At 42.7% G+C, this 20,922-nt stretch overlaps 1 protein-coding gene across 7 annotated transcripts in view; it reads left to right on the top strand.

The window, feature by feature from the left end:
* The window catches only part of frmd4a (FERM domain containing 4A), a 93,005-nt gene that overhangs the window by 27,072 nt on the left and 45,011 nt on the right, over positions 1-20,922 (top strand). For 3 of the 7 annotated variants that reach the window (XM_079346340.1, XM_079346341.1, XM_079346339.1), the window contains exon 1: positions 14,821-15,213. The exons of 2 other annotated variants lie outside the window; for them this stretch is intronic. In XM_079346340.1, coding sequence (XP_079202466.1) covers positions 15,121-15,213 — 93 coding nt within the window. In that variant the 5' untranslated portion in view covers positions 14,821-15,120. Of the gene's footprint in view, positions 1-14,819; positions 15,214-20,922 lie in introns of those variants that run through there. 2 more of the 7 variants (XM_079346342.1, XM_079346343.1) reach the window with 2 other exon arrangements.

The following is a 20,922-nucleotide window of genomic DNA, read 5'->3' as shown; positions in this document are numbered from 1 at the left end:
ATTTTGCAAGATAGAGTAAGTTTGATTGCTGCTAATGCATGTTACCTTTTCCACAGCTCTTAAATAGCACACTGCACTTAATGCTCTGACCACTAGAGTGCACTGTGTGATGGGAGTCCCCTCACTCTGCCCAAGGCTTCTCTAAATCCTGAGCCCCTGCACTTGAAAGTTGAATTTAGTCTTGTTTGCCTAAGAAGAACCGGCCCTCTCGGGGAAATGTTTGAAGTGGTGTCTGTACTTCTACCTCTGGCCCCTTCAGTTTAAATAGGGAATCTCTTCAGCATCGAAGAGAAAATCTCCTTGCTTTGTTTAAGATTCTCGGCTGTCAGGGGCAACTGGCCTCCTCCGAGCCGTGTCCAGTCTGATGTATGGAGCCAGTAAGCAGCAGAGACCTTCAGCTCTAATGAACAGTGGTCTGCTGCGTTTGTGTGTGTGTGTGTGTGTGTGTGTGTGTGTGTGTGTGTGTGTGTGTGTGTGTGTGTGTGTGTGTGTGTGTGTGTGTGTGTGTGTCTGACTGGCAGTCTGGCTGTCTATCTGTCACTGTACAACTCCACAGTTCTATTAATCCTTCTAAACAGCTTTCTCTGTGCTTTAGAGTGGACCAGGTGGAGAACGAGGGCAAAGTGTTTGTGCGAGGTGAGCATGGCTGCTGTTATGTGTATAATTAATGACCTCATCCTGCTTCTCCTGCTGTCTAAGTAGGAGACAATGGGCAAACAAAACACAAAAGAGGGAATGAAATCAAGAGAGGAAGAGAGAGAAATGACAAGAAGTGGAAAGGGGACAACAGTGAGGGGAAAAAACATTGAAGGGGGGAAGCATATGTTAAAGGTTCCACTTGATAAATAATGAGTCTTGACGGTGATCAAGTGGGGCCATCCCATTACCCCTGCTGTCTACATGGAGGGGGCAATTGCATAGGTCCCCCCCCCCCCCACACACACACACACACTCACACAAACAGAAACACGCACTCTGTACCCAACTAAATCTCCCCCCCTGCTTTACATAGTTCTTCATTTTTCATGCACAGAATCCTCCTTCTGCTTCACCTTCTTTAGCCACCATGTCTGCGATTTGAGATGAATGTAAATGAGTGCGAACTACTAAGGGACAGGACAACACAGAGAAACCTGGGACAGCTTAAACCTTGCCTATCATAGCACAGCATCTTTTTACAGACTGCTAAGGAGGTGAGGTGGGGTAGCAAGGACAAAGGCAGAGTGGTGCGAGATGACATGGTCTGTCTAGCCTGGGACCCTCTGGCAGTGGAGGCTATAGCCCCATGGGGTCTGTCATGTTGTGCCCCTCTGTCAACCCAACCCCTTTCGCTCTCCTTTATTAATACCATACATTTAGGAAACACAACCTATATGCCTGTAAAACATGTAAAAAATATGTGGACCATTTATACCTTAAAAGAATCAATGTAAACCCATATAGACAGACACCACAGCCATAAGTCTAAGTTAAGCATTCACAACAATGAGAATGATGGCCAGGAGTGATGTCAGGGGGTGGAGAAATTCTCCTCAAATTACGTCTCTTCTTCCCTGAACCCCCACAGGGCTCTCCTCCTTCTCTGCATGTTCACAAAGGCAATCTGCCTGAGTCATTTGCCCAGTGTTAGCATTGGTTTGCAGGGCAGCAGAGAAGCTGCTGCACCTGTCAAAGGTTTGGGCCCCATCTGCACCGTAACAAGCAGCTTAAGTCCCATGCCTGCAGCAAGAGGTGGAGCTGGTACAGTCTGGCTTGGGTTACCCTTCTCCTCGGAGAATGTGTGTTGTTGATTATAGAATGAGTAGGTCATGTTGGCTCGTTATAAGAACAAGGAAATGCAAGAATGTGCACAGGTGCATCCCATTTGTATTTTGTTTGTTGTTTTGTGGTTTGCATGCCTGTGGGGATCATTATGATTCATTGTCTATAAAGAGTCGAGGAGTTACGTGGGGCTGAGAGGTTTACGAGGGTTATAAGCACAGCTGCATCCTGCAAGTTGACAAATGAGTCTGAGGAATGAACGCTTTTTGTCCTGAGTGGGTGAAATACAGATATCTTAAAGGCGTTAGTGGGATTTTTTGTAGTTAGCCTCAGTTCTGAAATGAACAATCAATTATTGAATCAACAACAAACTAACAGTCAACTCTATGTTGGTCTTGGCAAATGTTTACAGTTTATAAATAGCTGTTGTTTTTGATATTTATGTTGTAAATATATCATTTTTTACTTTCGATGTAATAACTTAACAAGATCCCCTTGGTTGACAATAAACTGTAATTCACTATTATCTGTACTTTTAGGACATCCTGAATTTCCCTCAATAAAGAGGATCAATAAAGTATCTATCTATCTATCTATCTATCTATCTATCTATCTATCTATCTATCTATCTATCTATCTATCTATCTATCTATCTATCTATCTATCTATCTATCTATCTATCTATCTATCTATCTATCTATCTATCTATCTATTTATCTATCTATCTATCTATCTATCTATCTATCTATCTATCTATCTATCTATCTATCTATCTATCTATCTATCTATCTATCTATCTATCTATCTATCTATTTATCTATCTATCTATCTATCGATCTATTAATAAATTAGCGATAGTTATAGATTAATCATTTTTTGCACCTTTTCCCCCGATGTCTGCTTAATCAGATCCCCTAAAATTCTTTAAAATAAATAGCAAAAAGTCAACCCTTAATACAGTAATACATTACAAATTCTCTACCTACTTTATGAAAGCACAGAGACTTGAATTTAAACATGTTAACCCATGTTCCCTCGTTTTCCCACTATCCAAGTGTTTTCCCTAGAGAGTACGATCATGTATAACCCATTTCCCCTCATGATCCGGTCTGTAAAGATTAAATATGTAGCCGTATCATCAAACATTTAACGCTCACGCTGCTACAAATCAGATTCTTAATTGTGTGTAGACTTTGGGGATGGGGACTCACGTGCACGCCTTGATCCTAAGTTGATGTGATTGTGCTGTTTGCACGCTAGAGTAACTCAGAAAAGTCGTGACCACTTGCAGGCAGACAGTCTGCTTCCCATAGTGTTAATTGTAAAATCGGTGTTAGGGAAACAATGTTTTCTCATCCACTTAGTCGTGTTGGTGGGTGTGTGCGCGCCTATCTGTGTCTATTTCTGTGCAGTGTGTAGGCTGGAAAGCCTCCTCGGCACTGGGTAAAGTGGGCTAAGTTTACTGGGGCAGAAAATGCTGGAGCGTGACTCAATCCAGCGCCTTCATACAACCAGCCTCTGAAATATGCCTCTGTCGCATTCTGTCTGCTCAGTGCCTCTTAGTAACACACTCAGTCTGTGTCGAGAGGCTTGTATGTAGGGCAGCTAGGACAGAAACAAATACTCTGAAGTTACAAAAAGGTAGGAGGTGTGTATACATGTTATATAAATGGCTTAATCATCCCAATGTATAACATATTCACTTCCCTTTTTCAAAACAGATATGACCAAGAACTTTCACTTAGCTTCACACGATCTGAGTATGAATAGGTTTTACTAGAACCCAAGGTGACTTTCACAGCAGCTGAAATCACAACAGATAGTAGAGTGCACCTGCTCCTCTCTCTTAATTCTCAGGAAGTCACACACACACACACACACACACACACACACACACACACAAAGACGGATGTGCTAGGAGATATACACGAATAACAGAGAGCGACTGTAATGTGAAATGACAGATTTGGGGTGCGGAATGACACAGCACAATTCAAATTACTAACAGCGCTGCATAGAATGACTTTGCAGAATGCCTTTCATCTGCACTCGCTGTCCTTTATCACTTGAGGCTGGAAGAAAAAAGACATCGATCTAACAAGAAAAGACAGAAGAAGTGTCAGCAGAAAGATAAAAATAGCTAAAGATCTACAATATAACTTTGTCTGTTCAGGCAGGGTTGGCAAGAAATGACCAAGAAGGATAATAATTAACATAATGGTGAGGCAAAATATGATTTTAGGTCATCTCTCCAGACAGTGAGTACAGTGTAGCCTTTAACACCTTCTTCTCCAGTGTATGTGAACTGGCAGTAAACCCATTAAACGGTTAGCTGCAAACAGGTGCTTAAGCTGCTTTATCAACGTGTCTAGAATACTATTTTTGAATCTGCCAGTGTGTGTTCCCAAACCTCAAACCTCTTGGAAGGCTGCCCAGAGTTTGATTAGCACATATCCCTATTTTACGGGCCAGGTGGACATCATGATCAATCAGTCTCACATAGGCACACACGCTCCATTCTTTTGCTCCAAATTAGAACAAAAGACCAAAATTGTCCTCAGAGATTTTCTATGATTCGGAATCAAAGACGCTTGTTTAGAAAAATAAAGTGATGATCAGTCTGAGCTGCTGCATATCCTACCAGCACTCTGGTGTTCTTCCTGATTACTGGATCACTGGGACTGCCAACTTGCTTGAGGAAACTGTTGGTGGACAAAGACGGGAAAACTTGCCAGACCTCAGTGCGTTACAACTTAAGGTACTATGAGGTGTAGTGAGGATGATTCTTAGCAACCCTTAGATCATTTGTCTTTTTTTTTTTTTTTTTTTTTTTTTACATTTTTAGGGTAATTTTATTAGTGTCTGTAACTGAATAATAATTATTCTTATGTGTAAATGGTAATTGTTGATTGTGGGGAAACTCACACGCACACACACACAACCTGGATTACATGCCAAAATCTGGGTTTTAACCCCAGTCGCACCTATGAGTCACACTGGGACAGAGACACACTGTTCTGTGCCATGTCTCCTTTGGGGGCTAAGCCGCTCACTAATGATGAATGTCAGTCTAGATAGGCTACCTGCCATTCTCGACACCCTTCGTTGCACTCAGTCACTGCGGGCCACCTGCTTCACAAGTCTTACTGGCCATATACTGTCCATCTCCACACTGTGGTAAGATATATATATATAATGCATGAGTGGCATGCAGATGAGAATTAGAGGGATATTTCTGAGCTATTAGTGGGGGTGTTACATATTCACAGCAAGCGGCATTAGGAATGAGAACCGGAAAACAGGAAAAGCTCTGGAGGGCATCAAACGACTAATGAATCCGTGCACTTTGTCTTGAACATCAAGCAATGTGTTGAATGCACATACACATATCTGTGTGTGTGTGTGTGTGTGTGTGTGTGTGTGTGTGTGTGTGTGTGTGTGTGTGTGTGTGTGTGCGCGTGTGTGTGCATGCATAGCCACTGCTGAGCAAGAGACTCAGCTACACACCAGTGCTCCTCACCACACAGTCAATAGAAGGATCCATGAGGGGCTCATCCTCCAGACCTCACTCCCAGGAGAGGTCAGAGGGCAAAGTTCATTGTCACTTTGTGTCTGTATGAAGGGGCAGGAGGTAGAGATAAGATGGAGAGGGACGTCTCTGGGAAACAGTGGGGCTGAGAAGAACTGTGAAGCAGGACAAGGGAAGAGGGGAGAAGCAGAAGGGCAGACGATGACAGAGAAAGGAACAAAGTAAGACAATATGATGACAGCTTTTGCCTTCATATCAGTGCTTTGTGCAGTTGGAGGTATTCACAGTATCAGCAAACAAGAGGAAAATAACATAATGGTGGGGAGAAAGAATATAAACTACCCTTATTATGTGTACAAAGATTCTAGCAGTGGATTTTAACATTATCCTCCCTTCCCAGTTGCTCACAGTCAATTTTCATGAGGATTACCTGCTGCATTTACACAGCAACTCACCTGGTTGATGCATGATGCTTGAAAGAAATATAACATGAAGCAACAAAACTCTGTAAGGTATAAAAGGGTTCCTGATTTTGTTTATCCTCTTTTTGTACCCACACTTGTGCGCTACAAAGAAACAGGTGACACTTGATGGACATGATCAGTGCATGAAGGGCGACTTGCTGTGTCAAATGATCTGACCTAGGATCAGTGAGGTGTCATCGAAAGAATAAAGAGATCTTACGTCAATATTATATGAGAGAAGATGCATCCTGCTTTTGACAAACTCATTTATTTTGAAATACAGGATGTCCTGGCAGTGGGAGGAGGCAGGTTAAAGTTTCTGAAATGACAAGGTTAAGTATCCTTGCATAATGCATTCTCGCGTGCAGCTCCTTTGGATAATTTCTGGAATTTACAACAATGTAGAGTTCATAAATATATAAAAAGAGGCAAATGTGTGTATGTGTGTGTCCCTTCCTTACAGTTCTCATCCTGTTTGGTGGTAGAACCCAGCTACTTTCTTCTCCCCCCCTGCTGAGTGACTCAGCCTCAGTGTGTCTGTCTTCTTTCATTTTGGTTAAATGGAAGTGAATGGGGGGTACATTCCATCAGCATATGCCAGAAAAACAAAAACAACCCCTTTACCATGGTGCGACTTACCAACATCCTTCATCCCCCTGCTTCCCTTCTTTTCTTTTACCTTCCTTCCTCCGTCACTGAATCACTGCCTCTCTGCAAAGCACCCTAATCACCCCTCTTAACCTCTTTCCCTCCCAGACAGCCCTCTACCCCTCATGCCCTGTCCTCTGCAGCCCCCAACAACGCACCCCTTCCTGTGTCTGTTACATAAGCATCCAGTCATAGATCCAGGACATATCTCTGTTGTTTTCCCCTCTGAGTGTGTATCTCAGCATCCCAGAGCCAGCCTTTAATGAGGCCCATACAAAGGCCTATTGATGAGAGGCCCAGTGTGAGAGAAGATGACCCCAGCCAAGAGCACCCAGAACTGGGCATCAGCTGCCCCAGGCTCTCCCTCTAACACAAAGACGTTCACTGTGGACGGAGACCTGAAAGGGCACAGAGAAAAAGAGGGGAGAGACAGAAAAGGGGAAAAGAGGGAGGAGATATCCTGTTCAAACAACCTAGAGATTGTAAAAGAGGAAGATATTAAAAAAAATGTAGCAGATGTATGACTTCATCCAGAGCACTTGCTTCTCTGATAATGAGCTCCCCATCAAACCGTATGCTTCCTTGTCAGTGCATAAGAGCAGCGAGGCCCACCCTCTGCCCTCCCTCTCCCAGGGAGTTGTCAGTGTCTGTATTTCAGCCATGGATCATAACTCAGATCTGAAGACGGGACAACAGAGCTCCAGTATGTTGTGCATCCTCATCGGTAGCAATAGGTTTCACAAAGAACGGATCGTGGCACTTTGAGACCATCCCAGACTCTTTGTGGATGCACTTTCAATCCAAACGTTTTTTTTGGAGCCATGATTAGAAATGTTTGTCATCAGACTTGGACTTAAACCGTTTGTTTTTGTGGATAAAGAAAGAAGAAAGACTTTGGATAAATGAGGCTGGACTTCTAGAAGCTGTCATGGTTGTGATTACTTTCAGAATGAGGATGTTACAAGACCAACATGGGTTAACTGCTTCCTTCAAGTCACACATAGCAGTACCCTTTCGTGACAACTAATAACCCAGAGGACTTAAAAAGGCCCTTGAGACAAATCTTTGTCAATATCTCTTTGCACGTTTTTTTTTTTTTTTTTTTTGATCAGCTAAGCAATGACTCTTGCAGCCCGACTCGAGGACTTAGAAGTGACCCTGGAGCACATGCTAATGGATGTCTTTGTAAGTTCATTTTTGTTTTGCTTTGTTTTGCTCCAATCAAGGTAAACGATATGTTTTTTACAAAGTACGTTAAACTTACGGTCATTCCTCCATCTTCCTGCTTCGTGTCATGAATGGCCTCTGAATTGCATAATTGCAGTTTGAGACCAGAGGGCAGCATATGCTCATATCCCTTTTCCAGATGTTCTTTCATTAATTGGCATCAAAGAGCTCACTGGTCTAACTCTCTTCACAAGAACATTTAGGGGAATTGACAGACTAGGAATCTAACCTGAACTTCACACTTCACAGTGTTGTGGGCGCTAGACTGTGGGAATGGTAACTCAGCATGTGTGTTGCTTTCAACCAGCCAACTCCTTGGTATTAAATCTAGGTATTTGTCTCACTTGTGTTTTCTGTGGTCTGCAGCCTTCATATTTATCTGCAGATAAATAAATAAATCTCCTGATTGGAAAGGGATGAAATGGCCTAGTGGAAGAAGGGAGGATTGAGAATGAGGAAATGAGGGATGAAAGAGGGATGAGAAAAAAGGGAAAGTCTGATGGGTGTAATTGTTGGGTTTCTTTCGACCATGACGCTTGGTTAGAGGTAGATAACCAAGGCTTTAGTGGTTTAGCAGTGAAGCTGTGTGAATGGATGCGGTGCTTGACACATACAGATATAGAAACACTAGAGAGAGAAATGTGCACATGAAGTCTACCTCTAAGCCATCCTGTAAACAGGGCATCAGAAGCCATAGCTGCTTTGATGTCGCCTGTTGTAATCAGTTTGGTCATTAAGCTGCTGTTTCACTTTAACATTGTTTACACTAGCGGGCATCTGTTAAAGGAAAAAGTAATCCGTCCTTTTCATGAGATTTACTGCACTCACAATGGTCACTATCAGCGCCCGTTCCAATGCTTCTACAGGGCATCAATGTCCCTGATATATGTGGATATTTGATGCCTGAGTCCATTAGCCAATTTTCTAGATTTGGTCATTTTCATATATCCATTAGAAGATTTATGACTGGAGCAATAAAGGTAATGTTTACGAGCAGGAAAGGATTTGGATTATTAATGCCTCTGCATGTGGGATGGAGAATAGGGAATTGCAAAAATGCTTCCTTCCTCTACATTTCATCTCAGCATCCTAATTAGACTCCTTATTTACTTATTTATTTATTTCTCTAATTGCTGGAAGAGACTGCAAAACAGAGGGTTATCTGGCCACTTTGCATACCTAAATGAGAAATATTCAAATCGACTGCACCCTTTCCAGGCTGGGTGAACACTGAGCGGGCATACAACAATAGATGTGTACAACCAGACCTATTTGTACACACACTTACACAAATATTGAGACATGCAGGCATGGGCTAAGAAGATTCCTACTTCAGTGAACCATCAAATAGAGGCAGGGGGAATTTAATGGTTTTTTTATGTAAAGGCTTACCAGTAGAAGAGTGTCAGAGATCAGGCATCTTTTAGAACTGAAATGTTTTGTAGAGTGTTCCAAAGCAACAACAAAAAAAAAAACAGCAGAGATATACTACACATGAACTTTTTTTGTACATATAAGGTTAAAACATTTATACATGTGTGGATTAACCAGCAGTGTGCAGACACAGAGGTTGTTAGAAGAAAATTAAGAGTCATTAGAATGATGACAGTGCTCCTCCATCCTCCAGTAGAGAAGGACCTCCAGAGTCCTATCTGTGCCGCCCGTTGGCTTTAGCAGCTGAGTGTGCAGCTATATGTTCAAGGGTGCACAGCTATTTTCATCAGCAAAGCAGCTCGTATGAATGATTTAGTAAAGCTGAGAGTATCCGAGGGAATGGGACTTCCTCTACGATCTCTTTTACTATACAAGAAAAGGAGGTCACAATTTTGTTGCCTCTAACACTTTGTTGGAAGCTGGATTTCGAAGCGGAGATGTTTGCAGACTTGTAGAATTTTTCAGGTCAACACTTTTACATTTTCTACAGTCAAGAGCATCATCACAGATACGAAGCACATGACTGCACATGGCATGGCTACAAAGTCATGCCTACCAGCTTAGGATTTGGGAAAGCCCTTTAACACTGCACCGCTATTGTCACAAAGGCAAAGAGAATTTGTCAATGAAATACTCTTAAGGGACAGAGAGTTCACTCATAATAAGGGGAAATACAGCAATCATCAGCGTTTCAACGAAGCTTGTTTTTAAAACATTTGTGCCACAGAGGGTAATTTAAAATGACTGACATCACACATCATGGCGTACACAGTGACAACATCCTGTGACGTCTCTGAAATGGAAAATACATCTGTATCTTGTGATTGGATTTTTTCTGTCAGCTATAAAACGTCTGCTCATGGTTTCATATCAGCTCCTGCCATATCTGCCTTGTGTTGTGTTGCTCATCTGCTGAGCTGTAAGGGGGGGAGGATGGGAGCTCCTCTTTCAAACGCTGACAGTCACATCAAGAAATGAGGCGCTGTGATTAAAAATGCATTCAATCCTTGTGTAGGCTATTTGAATCTCCTCCTGCACCACCTCCAAACATTTCGACTCCCCCACCAATCCTCATTCCGTCTATGATGCAGGCCTGAAGGCAGAGCTCAAAATCCCTCTTCTCTCTCCAGATCCTTGGTTTTCTTCCCCCTCAAACTCTTCTCGTCGGCTTTGATAGAGGAAGACCTTAGATGGATGGGATTGTTTCCATCGCAGCTGCTCTTTTCAGCACTGTCTGCTCTGTTTCCAGCAGCCATAATGCACTATAGTTCATATCTTTGTAAGATCTAACACAATCTCACACAAAGGGCACATGGCCCCATTCAGTTTGCCGGGACTACAAACACCATGACGTAGTGATACTTAGAAGGGCAACTTTGTCTACAATTGTATCACAGCAACCTTTTCTCTCACTGTTCTCTTTTGACTGTTCTCCTGTACATGTGTTGTTTCAGATAGAGGCCATCCACTGGGTGTGTGTGCCTATGCTGTCATAGAATGGGTGTGTCCTCTGCCCTGTGACAAAATTGTTAAATTATAGCAACCTGACCTCCCCCTCCACATCCTCTCTCTCGCTTTCTCTCTCCAACTCGACATACATGTTTCTCTCTCTTTCCTTGCTTCGCTCCCCAACAACCCTTGTTCTCCTGTCTACATTAATCTGATAGTGGTATTGATCGGTTTGAGGCTGCAGTCGCAGTGTCGAAACCTCTCAGGACCGAGACATAACTTTGGAGAATTTCCAAAGCTTTGTCTCTGCAACCTGGCTCTTTGTTTGTGGTGTTTTCGTAATGATTATTTTTCTTTTTTGGCATGTTTGCCTTTGTTTGACAGCAGTACAGAGGCAGACAGAAAACAAGGGAGAAAAGAGGCAGTGCAAGCTTATTTGAAATGTGCCTTGAAACAACAATTCAAGACAAAGACTTTTGCAAGAGAGGGAAGAAGACGTACAACAAAGGCCAGGATCTAGCTCCGGATGTGGTTTTTATTTGGTATGTTACTTTGGCAATTCACAATTAAAAAAAACCCAACTGTACCAAATACCTGATGAATTCTATAGTTCTCTTCTTGGAAAAGAAAACTTTGTGTCTGTGCATATTTTGTACTTTTTGACTTTACCTATGCCCATTCGACCCTGAGCCAAACTAATTCTACTGAAGATGTGTATCTTTAAAACTGTGTCACACTGTAAGGCCTATTACTTTTTTTTATATAACTAAACAGGAGTATTCCACATTATTGCAAAGTTGTGGATTTCTACAAATTAAGGTGTTTGGAGTTGAATCAGAAAAAACACAGAGTTTATTTAACATTATAAATCTAAGTTTAACATTTTTAAATGTGAGTGCAAATGAGTTGCTCACTCGTGTAAGCTTTGGCATCTTTAATATACGTCTGCACTTAAAAATACAGAAAATCTTTGGAAATATAGAAGGAAAAGACAGATACTGTGTTGTTATACCAAGTTTTGGGGATAGAAAAATAAGCTTCCCACGTAGAATTACATTTAAATACTGTTTCTAATTATGTTTGCCTTATTAGTCTTTACTCGGATTGCAGAATCACCCAATAAATACAGAAAATACAATTATCATAAATTCAATATCAATGTTCATATCCATTAACTAGTTAGCTATTACCATTCAACCTTCAATTTCTATCATATGCATGGTCCATATTCATCAGTAAACCCAGCACTAGCACATGCTCTCCAGTAGACTACAATGAATAATTCAGGAAGCCTGTGTGCTATTCATTGGGGTATATTGCACATCTTGTGCCCATTCAAGTCTGCTGCTGCCTTCATAATAGACCACTGATTGGCCCATTGGAATGATATATTCTAATTCCATTAAGGCATAGATGTTTGAATGTGAACTGCAGAAAGACAAAGAAAGTTATTTCCGTGTGGTGTCTAGGCTACGAAGCTTGCAGTATAGTCATAAACATTCGAAGATGGAGGTGATCATCAGTTGAAGCTCATTTGGTGGCATTGGCTGTTATTTTAATCATATTGAAAGACCCACAAGGAGATACAGTTTGTGCATACACACAAACACACATGCACACACCCACACACACACACACACACACACACACACACACACACACACACACACAAACAGTCACCTCACAGCGGGTTGAGCAGATGTTGTGCAGAGCGGCATGCTTTGACCAGGACAACCTGTCCCTGCATTTTACCAAATCTCTCCCAGAAATCAAAATATGTCCTAGATTTCACAATGAGTCACACAAATGTCCCTGTTTCCTCAGAAATCCCATTGGCTATCAGTTATTTCAAGCATGTAACAGTGATTCCCAGGCCGGCTAACACAGACACTGCTAAGGGGAGGATAATTGAAGTGGAGGCTCCCCTGTGGAGAAGTCGTTATGATTGGTTCTGGCCTGATGAAGGGTTTGAAGGCCTCGCTTTCTGCTCTTCTCAGTCTCATGAGATAGAAAAATACAGCACGAAGCGAGGAATAATTTTAATCACGCTAACAGGGCGGCCTTTTTTAAAGATATGTAACTGTTTATCTGTTTCGTTTGCAATAATGCTGTAACTTAATCCTTTGTCATTTGTGGAGTCTTAAAACATAAACGCACAACCCTCATCCTGAGCTGCCTGGGATGTGGAGAGTCCAGCTAGAGGGCATTTCCATAAACACACCCCCTCATACAGAATAACAGACACTCACACACACGCAATCAGGGGACCATATGAGTCAGAGCCGTGGGCAGAGACCGGCTGTGTTATCACGAAAAGAGGCTTGGTACAACAATTGAGAAACATTGCTTGTTGTCGTTGCATTATATGTACAAAGACTAAGCACACACACTAACACAATTAAAATCAAGACAATCCAGACGCTTTGTCGTCACCTCTCTCATTAGCATCTTTTAACTATTCAGGGATTTCTTTATCTTTTCTTCCCTTCTTTTTCTCTTGTTTGTGTAGTTTTTCTAAATATCTCATAAGCTTTCAGTTCATTTTGAGGAAGTCAGTGCTGTTTGTAATTCATAAATCGTTTAGTTTTTATATAATATGCTTTCATATGCTAGTTTTGTATTCCACATGTTTTTATTACCAAGTGCAAACCCTGTTTGCTTTATTTTTGTGTGCTTGTTGACTGAAATGGGTCATTGTGCATCTAGCCTGCGGCATCAAGAATAGTAAGATGTTTGTTTGTTTTTTTTCTGTTATCCCCCTTTCCTTTCCTCCTGTCAAGACAAGGGTTTATTACTCTATGGATTTTAGGCAGTGGAATTTAGAAAATCTCACAAGAAAACCAGCGACAGAGCTGCAGAAGAGAACAAACAAAAGAAAAGCATATTTAAACTGTTCATTTAGCGGAGCGTATGTTCTGCTCCCTGTCAAGGTGCCACATAAGAGCCGTGTGGAATTTCAAAGGTTTTGTCTCTCAAATCAGCTCTGGCAGTTTGTCTTTGTCATTTCATATCTGAATTATTGTCAAACACACGCATCACACAGACTACAACTAAACACAAAAAGGTAGAATCAGGATTTTCAGTTCACCTTTAATTCTTTCTCTTCTGCTGGACCTTTATCACAATTTTCTGAGTTTATAAATAGCCCTCTGATTTTTCTCATGTAGGCCACAGCCACTCACATACTCGTGAGCCAGGATAATGAATAAATAATGCTTACTAGGGATTACCACTGCAGATGATTTTTTTTCTGTTGTATGCATGTGTGGCTTTAGCACGATGTGTGTGTGTTTTTGTATTGAGTTACTTATGGTACTGGAGGTCCTCACTTATAGCAATGATATAGCTAGAAAAGGATTGTTTGATTGTTCATTTGGAGTGGTTGCTTTAATCTGGTTTGACCCCCACATCAAATCGATGACCAAGATTAATGTCACTGGTTATAATCCAGTACTATATACTGGGTTACCAAAGCTAGTCCATGCAAGGCGTTTTCTGCTCTGTACACGTGTGCGGCATATGTGTATATCAAACATCTGTGCATGCCTTCATGTGTGTGTGTTGATCCACTTTAGTTAATCATCTGACAGTCCAGTATTGATGTGCAGAGGCAAACAGAGCTCAATGGTGAGTGATGATGAGAATATGACAGTAAGTCACTAGGCAAGGTTGTAACTCATGAGTCCAATAGCTTTAATGGACATGTAAAGACCACCGTGGTGGATTACAGAGGACTGACTCAGCTGAACAGGGGGGCTGTGGTAACTGTGATACACTTCTCTACAACTGTTTGAGTTTGCTGGCGCGAATTGATCGAGAAAAATCAAGCTGATTTCTGCACTTTTCTGCGTGCACACATTGATAACGTGTGTTATAGGTTGGTCAAATAGCTGCATGCATGAGCATTGTGCATGCAATGATGCATGTTGTGTGCATGTTTTCATCCTTTGTGTCCTAGCCCAGACAGTGCAGGGAGAGAAAACTGAATGTGGGATTTCAAAGATAATCTCCCTACCAGATGGCAAAACATCCCATATTCCTTTTGAGGTTTCCCACATGATCCCCAGTTACGAGCGAGTGTGAGTGTGTGTGTGTGTGTGTGTGTGCTCACACCAAATTATTATTGGATCACGTGACACGTGCGTATGCTAATAACAACCGTAACGTCACATTAATCCAGTGACCTGGTTAAGCCCCCAACTGAAGGAAGTGAGTGTAGGAGGCAGAGAGGGAGGGAGGAGAAGGGAAGGGAAGGGGGGGTTGCAAGAGCTGGAGGAGAGAGTGGAGAAGAGAGAGGAGAGACAAAGCACGCTCCCTCTCTCACACACACACTCTCCCCGTGAGCGGCAGAGTGGAGAGTAGCAAAGAGGAGCAGAATGGGAAGAGTAACAACTGAGAAGGATATACAAGCGGATAGAGGAACATAGGACACACACTCTCTCTCACACACACACACACACTTACACCAGCAAAATAACACCCAACACTTCTTCGCTTGAAACACACTCGCGCGGAAAAGTCGCGTGAACCCCGGCTGCCAGGCTGGACGGGACAGCAAGGACACCCACTTCTCGCACACATGCTCACACACCCACTGAGACACACACCATGGTGGTCCAGGGAGCAGTGACACCCGGGAGGACCCGCCGGTTGATGCTTAAGCTGCCGGTGGGAACTTTACGGAGGAACAGTGGAGAGAGGGTAAGACACAAGCTTTCCACAATTCCCTACTTTCTCCTTACTCTTTTTCGCTCTGGATGACCGCGTCTTGCCATGGCTGTTGTGTGTGTGTGTGTGTGTGTGTGTGTGTGTGTGTGTGTGTGTATGTGATTTAAAAAAAGGTTCCTGGCTAATCCAAGGGACGGTATTAGATTGGAGTTGGTGCAAGGCAACTCCGAGTAAAGCTTTTAATCTCTCGCGTGGACAATACTTGTGTGTGTTTCCATCCTGTCAGCCTGAGTCTGTCAATCTCTCGGTGTGCCTCTGCTCATGTATTCTACTACTGTGCTTGCTTTTCAAGGTTACAGGCAAGTCTCACTGTGTGAGATCTGTCCCTGGTTTGCTCGTCACTGTCAACATAATTGAGCAGACTTATGACACAGTTGGTTTTCTGTTTGTCAAGCCTCACATACACTCTTGTTCAGCTTGATTAGAAGTGCTGCTACTGTCTCTCCTGAGCTGTTTTTTTTTTTTCTCTTTCACTTTGGAATCACTTTGGCTGCCAGACATCAGATGTGTTTGTGTAAATCTGCTGGGTTTGGGCTCAAGCCAGAGGATAATAGTTTCCAGCTCATCTTAAGACATTGGAATGTGTTTTTTCGAAGGGAACCTTTATGTCAGTTGTGAAGACAGGCTGTGACCTGCCAGGTGATTCACCTGCTTTTGCTTGCTTAAAATGTTATTTACACCAGGATAAGACTTGTGCATGTGTGAAAGGAAAGAACCCTGGCACAGAAAATGCAGCTGTTAATGTGTTTGTGTGTTTGACTGCCCATTACCTTCATTCATGCCAAGACTCTTTCATGTTGATGATGTGCCAACTGGACTTACAACTCCTCTAGACTGCTTCCTTGAAACCGCAACATGCTTCCAGAAAGTGGAATACCAGTTCCCTTTTGTCTTCTAATTTTACTGGTTTCTTCCCAGTGTGATTTCAAATTTAATTGATTCGACTTTTGAATGTCTTCGCTCTTCTGATTATCACTGGTCACATGCATTCATTAACACGCACACAGTCATACTGTCATACATTACTCTGTATGGCATATTCATGTTGGACGAGACCTGCTTTCATAATAATGCTTTTTAATGAGCCCAGAAATACAAAAACAACTACTAGAACCGTCACATCTCGTACACAGAACACATTCAACACAGGCTGGTTCCTTTGCAAAGAAAACAACATTTCTTTTATTGTCAAAGTCGACTGTAATAAGGAACTTGGAACATTTTGCGCTCTTTAAATGTGTACAGAGTTTCCAGGTTGTGTTTTATGAAATCTGTTTCGCAGGAAAGCTGATTGAATCCAGCTGTCATAAAATTGCTTAATTTAACGAAACCTAATATTCACTGTCCTTTTGAAAGAGCTAATTGCTACTGGTACTGATTGGCTGCTGCTTTTGCACACACACACACACACACACACACACACACACAGCCACACACACAGCCACACAGACAGCCACACAGACAGCCACTCAAAGCACCTTAATTAATGGAGAAAAACTGATTTTTTGACACAGGACTGGAGGGAGGTCTCTCTCTCTCTCTTCCACGCTTTCCTGATTGCATTGCCTCTCTGTGCTTCTCATTCTTCTTGCTTGCAGCCAGCTGTGTGCAGTGAGGGGGGGGGGGGGGGATTACTTGTGATTTTCATACACTTGCTCGTATTATTGTATACCGTGTTCCTGGAAAAGTGACTGAATAGATGGTGTGCATCAGCTTGTGGCGGTCGGCAGGGAAAACGTCACATTTCAAAACCGCATCGCCTTTGTCAATAAATTGACAAAGATTATTTAAATGGATTTTTTTTTATCGTGCACACCGTGTGACAGATAGATACAGTTTTACAGTGGCTCTTTAAAGCTTGACTTTCTGTTGGGTTAACGTTCACGTGTCAATACAAAACCACCAAATTCCTTTCCCTTTCATCCACAGCTACAGTGTGTCCTGCTCTGACTTGTGATGTTAAGATAACTCATCATTTTATCATCAAAACTCTGTGTTATGTAACTGTGTGTTCTGCGTACATTAGTAGCAGTGATCAAAAAAAAAATATTGGCAAAGTGTGCACTCTATGAGCATGCTAAAAGGGTGGCGTAGTGATAATGTTCACAGTGAAAAGCTTTTAATACGTCCAAACCTACTTTTTCATATCCTTCGGCGTCTATTTGCCATTGCCTGTGGATTTCATACTTTTTTACTCAACACCATGAGTTCATTGATTTCCTGGTTTGGATATTTTTTTTAAATGGATCCATCAAATTGCAGACAGACCACCCCCTCATCTGTTGCTTAATTTCCACAGCTAAATGGTCACGTCTGAGTCACGGGTTGCTGATGGATGTGTGCATCTATCACACTTGATTGAATAATCTCTACGGGAGGGGGGGGAAACATAGCCATCATTGGTTAACAGCTCTGGCACACCTGTAAAAAAAATGTGGCTCTTTAACTGCAGAACAAAAGAAAAAGTCAAACCTGCTTAGCGCCCCCCCCCCCCCCCCACTTCTCCTTATGAATCCCTTTCATTTGTCGACCTCATGTTTTGTCCATCCTGCGCTGCAGAAGTCCTACCTTTATATCCACACACGTCATGCTTCTAACCGTGCTGCATACCTTTCATTACGACAGTTTAGAATAACTTGGCACCGCATGAAGGAAACACGTCAGCGCCATCAAAATGAAATCCATAGACTTACAGGTAGCTCCAGCGAAGCGCTCGGTATCTACAGTCTAACATGATGATGATACATCACACAGTTGGTGTTGACAGTTTAAAAGTGCTTCTTTAAGAGGATGTTGACTGTATAGATTACCTCGCTGAGCTGTCTGAATTAGGATTATACTCCGCCTTTGTTGTCCTGCTATCGTGTTAAGCTGCTCAGCTCTTTTCTGTGAAATTAGGAACAAAAACAACAAACACACAAAGGGTGTGTGTGAGCGAGAGAGAGAGAGAGAGAGAGAGAGCTAGTGTGTTTGTGTCTGTGTGTGTGAGGAAAACATTTGGGTGGAATTGCTCTTTAGGGAAGCATGATGTGTGTGGGAGGGGGGGGGTACGGCAGGGGAGCGAGGGGTTCACAGGTGGGAGGGGCCGCTCACTGCTGGAGAAGGAGAAGTTTCACACAGGCACGAACATAACGAGCGAGTGCACATAATATTCTAAGAAAACACACATTCACAAGTGGACGAGGAATGCAAACAGACAAAAGCGAGACTGTAATTTAGCGCGGTCGGCCTGAAAGCTAGAGCGGCCCTGGCATGTGATGAGACAGGAATACTAATCGATCTCTGTTACCTTTAAACGTCTTGTCTGCACCAATCAGGGAGAAGGTCAGTGCTGGACTGAGGTACTGCGTGGGTCAGGTCGATGCTCTGTTCTTTCTCATCAGACTGATCTGATTGTTTCGACATTAGAGTCAAGATTTATTAAAGGAACTGCAAAGGAACACCATGAAGAAAAAGTTAATAAGTTTTATTTTATACATCCGGCTGTTTGCAAATATCAGTTTTGAGCTTTTTTTTTTCTGCTCTTCCTCACTACAGTATTGATTCAGGGATCTCAACCTCCCCCCATCTGTAGATGAGAAAAGCTGTGGTCAGTCAGTCCAATTAAAGAGACAAAGAACACAGGAGAAGAGAAAGAAATGAAGATGTGGGAATAACTGGAGCTAAAGTCTCCTAAAGGCCCTGCTTGTACCACACCCTGATCGGCATGAAAGGGGACCCCCCTTTTCTCCCCAAGGCAGCTCAGAATCAAGAATGTTTTTCAGTGAGGGAGGCAAGGGAGGGGGGGCGGGGTGACTACCACCCTCCTCTCCACCCTCTCTTTCATCACTCGCTGCTATGATTTTTGTTATTTTTTTTCGGGCTTTTTTATTCCTCGTCCAAAACCAACCCGCAGACCTACAGAGACACACGGCACAGCTGCAGCGCTAGTTCAAAGTCAATCTGATCAAACAATGAGGAGATGTTCGCCGATTGACTGTGAGTGAAGGCTGAAGGCAGTGAGCTGCTGTTAATGTGTTTTTCTCTATGGAGACAGTTTGCTAGCAGGGGTAGCTATGGAGAGAGTGGACTCTTCTGTCCTCTGCCAAAATATCCCCAGCGGACGGACTGAGCCCTGTGTGTGTCTGTGTGTGTCTGTGTGTGTGTGTGTGTGTGTGTGTGTGTGTGTGTGTGTGTGTGTGTGTGTGTGTGTGTGTGTGTGGGTCGGTTTGTGTGCCTCAATCCTCCGCAGCCTCCATGTGGAGCTCTGAATGATTTCTTCATTATCCTAGCGCCTCTTTTCTAAGAAATGCTCCACGGAATCCTTTTTGAAGAAACAGATAGAAGAGAACAGAGAAGAGAAGCAGACGAGTGTGGGTCGATGGGAAGGAGTTTGTTCAATTCCATTTTGCCCCCCCAAAAAAACAGGATGTGGAGATCCCGAAACCATCCGAAAATATCCCAGCACAATCTGTGCCCTTTGTTAGGCAGAGATAACACGACTCGACGAGAACGCAGGCACTGTCTGTGACTCACTCATTGAAGGGGTTTATTCATAGTGCAATGTGTGTGTGTGTGTGTGTGTGTGTGTGTGTGTGTGTGTTGTATGAGTTTGCCTGTGGAGGATAAAGGGAGCGTTAAAAATGGAATTTGTTGTTCAATTTAAAGACTTTCTGGAAGATGTCAGAAATAGTAACTGTGTGTCTGTGTGTGTGTGTGTTATTAGTGTTTGTGTGTGGGGTGTGTGTGTGCTATCAGTGTGTGCGTGTGGGTGTGTGGGTGTGTGGGTGGGCACGCAGGAGTGAAAGAGAGACGGAGAAGTTAAAAGAGAGAGAGAGAGAGAGAGGTTCTTGTTTTCCCATGCGGGGTGTGCAGCAGTAACATAGTAATCCTCATTAATATTTATCTGCCAGGCAAAATGGAGAGAGAATGATTAGCATGAGAGAGAGAGAGAGAGAGAGAGAGTGTGTGTGTGAGTGTGTGTGTGTGTGTGTGTGTGTGTGTGTGAGCCCTAGTGCAACATTCCTTTGTGCACGTGTGTGTAGCATATTACGTCATGCCACACATGAACTAGGTCAACTTCTACACTTAAGAGACCTAAGATACTTCAAAGGTTTCCTGTCATATATTGGTCTATCATCACACACACACACACACACACACACACACACACACACACAGTAAATTGTGTTTTGATTCTAATTACTCCAAGCACACATAAATGACTGCACGGTGTGCGCACACACACACACACACCCACATTCTCTTACACACATAAACATTAAGAAGCTCCCCTGCTTTCATCCCTCTCCTGAGAAACATTACGTTGTGTTATTGATTTTCCTGCTTGCACCTCTAATACAATCACATTAAAGCAGACTGATCGGAATTGAATTTCAGACTGGGTCTATACACGTATGTCACTTGTAATCTCTCTCACAGAGGCAGTGTGTGTGTACATGTACGTGTGTGTGTGTGTGTGTGTGGGTGGGTAAATGGATGTTAAAAAAAAAAAAACACCTGCATGTAAAATCAGGCTGCATAAGTAAGTTAGTGAGATGTCACTTGAAAAAACAAACAAACAAAAAAAAACTAGCGTAAGAATAAAGAAAGCATGCCTTCGTACATTGTCCTATGAATTTGTGTGCAAGAGCGGCTCAGCTGGGGATGTTCTTGCGAGTTTATAGTGTCTGTGACCCATTT

Source organism: Symphodus melops, assembly GCF_947650265.1.
Source record: "Symphodus melops genome assembly, chromosome: 6".
Lineage (NCBI taxonomy): Eukaryota > Metazoa > Chordata > Actinopteri > Labriformes > Labridae > Symphodus > Symphodus melops.
Note: the sequence above shows the minus strand (reverse complement) of the source record. Positions and strands in the feature narration are given on the sequence as shown.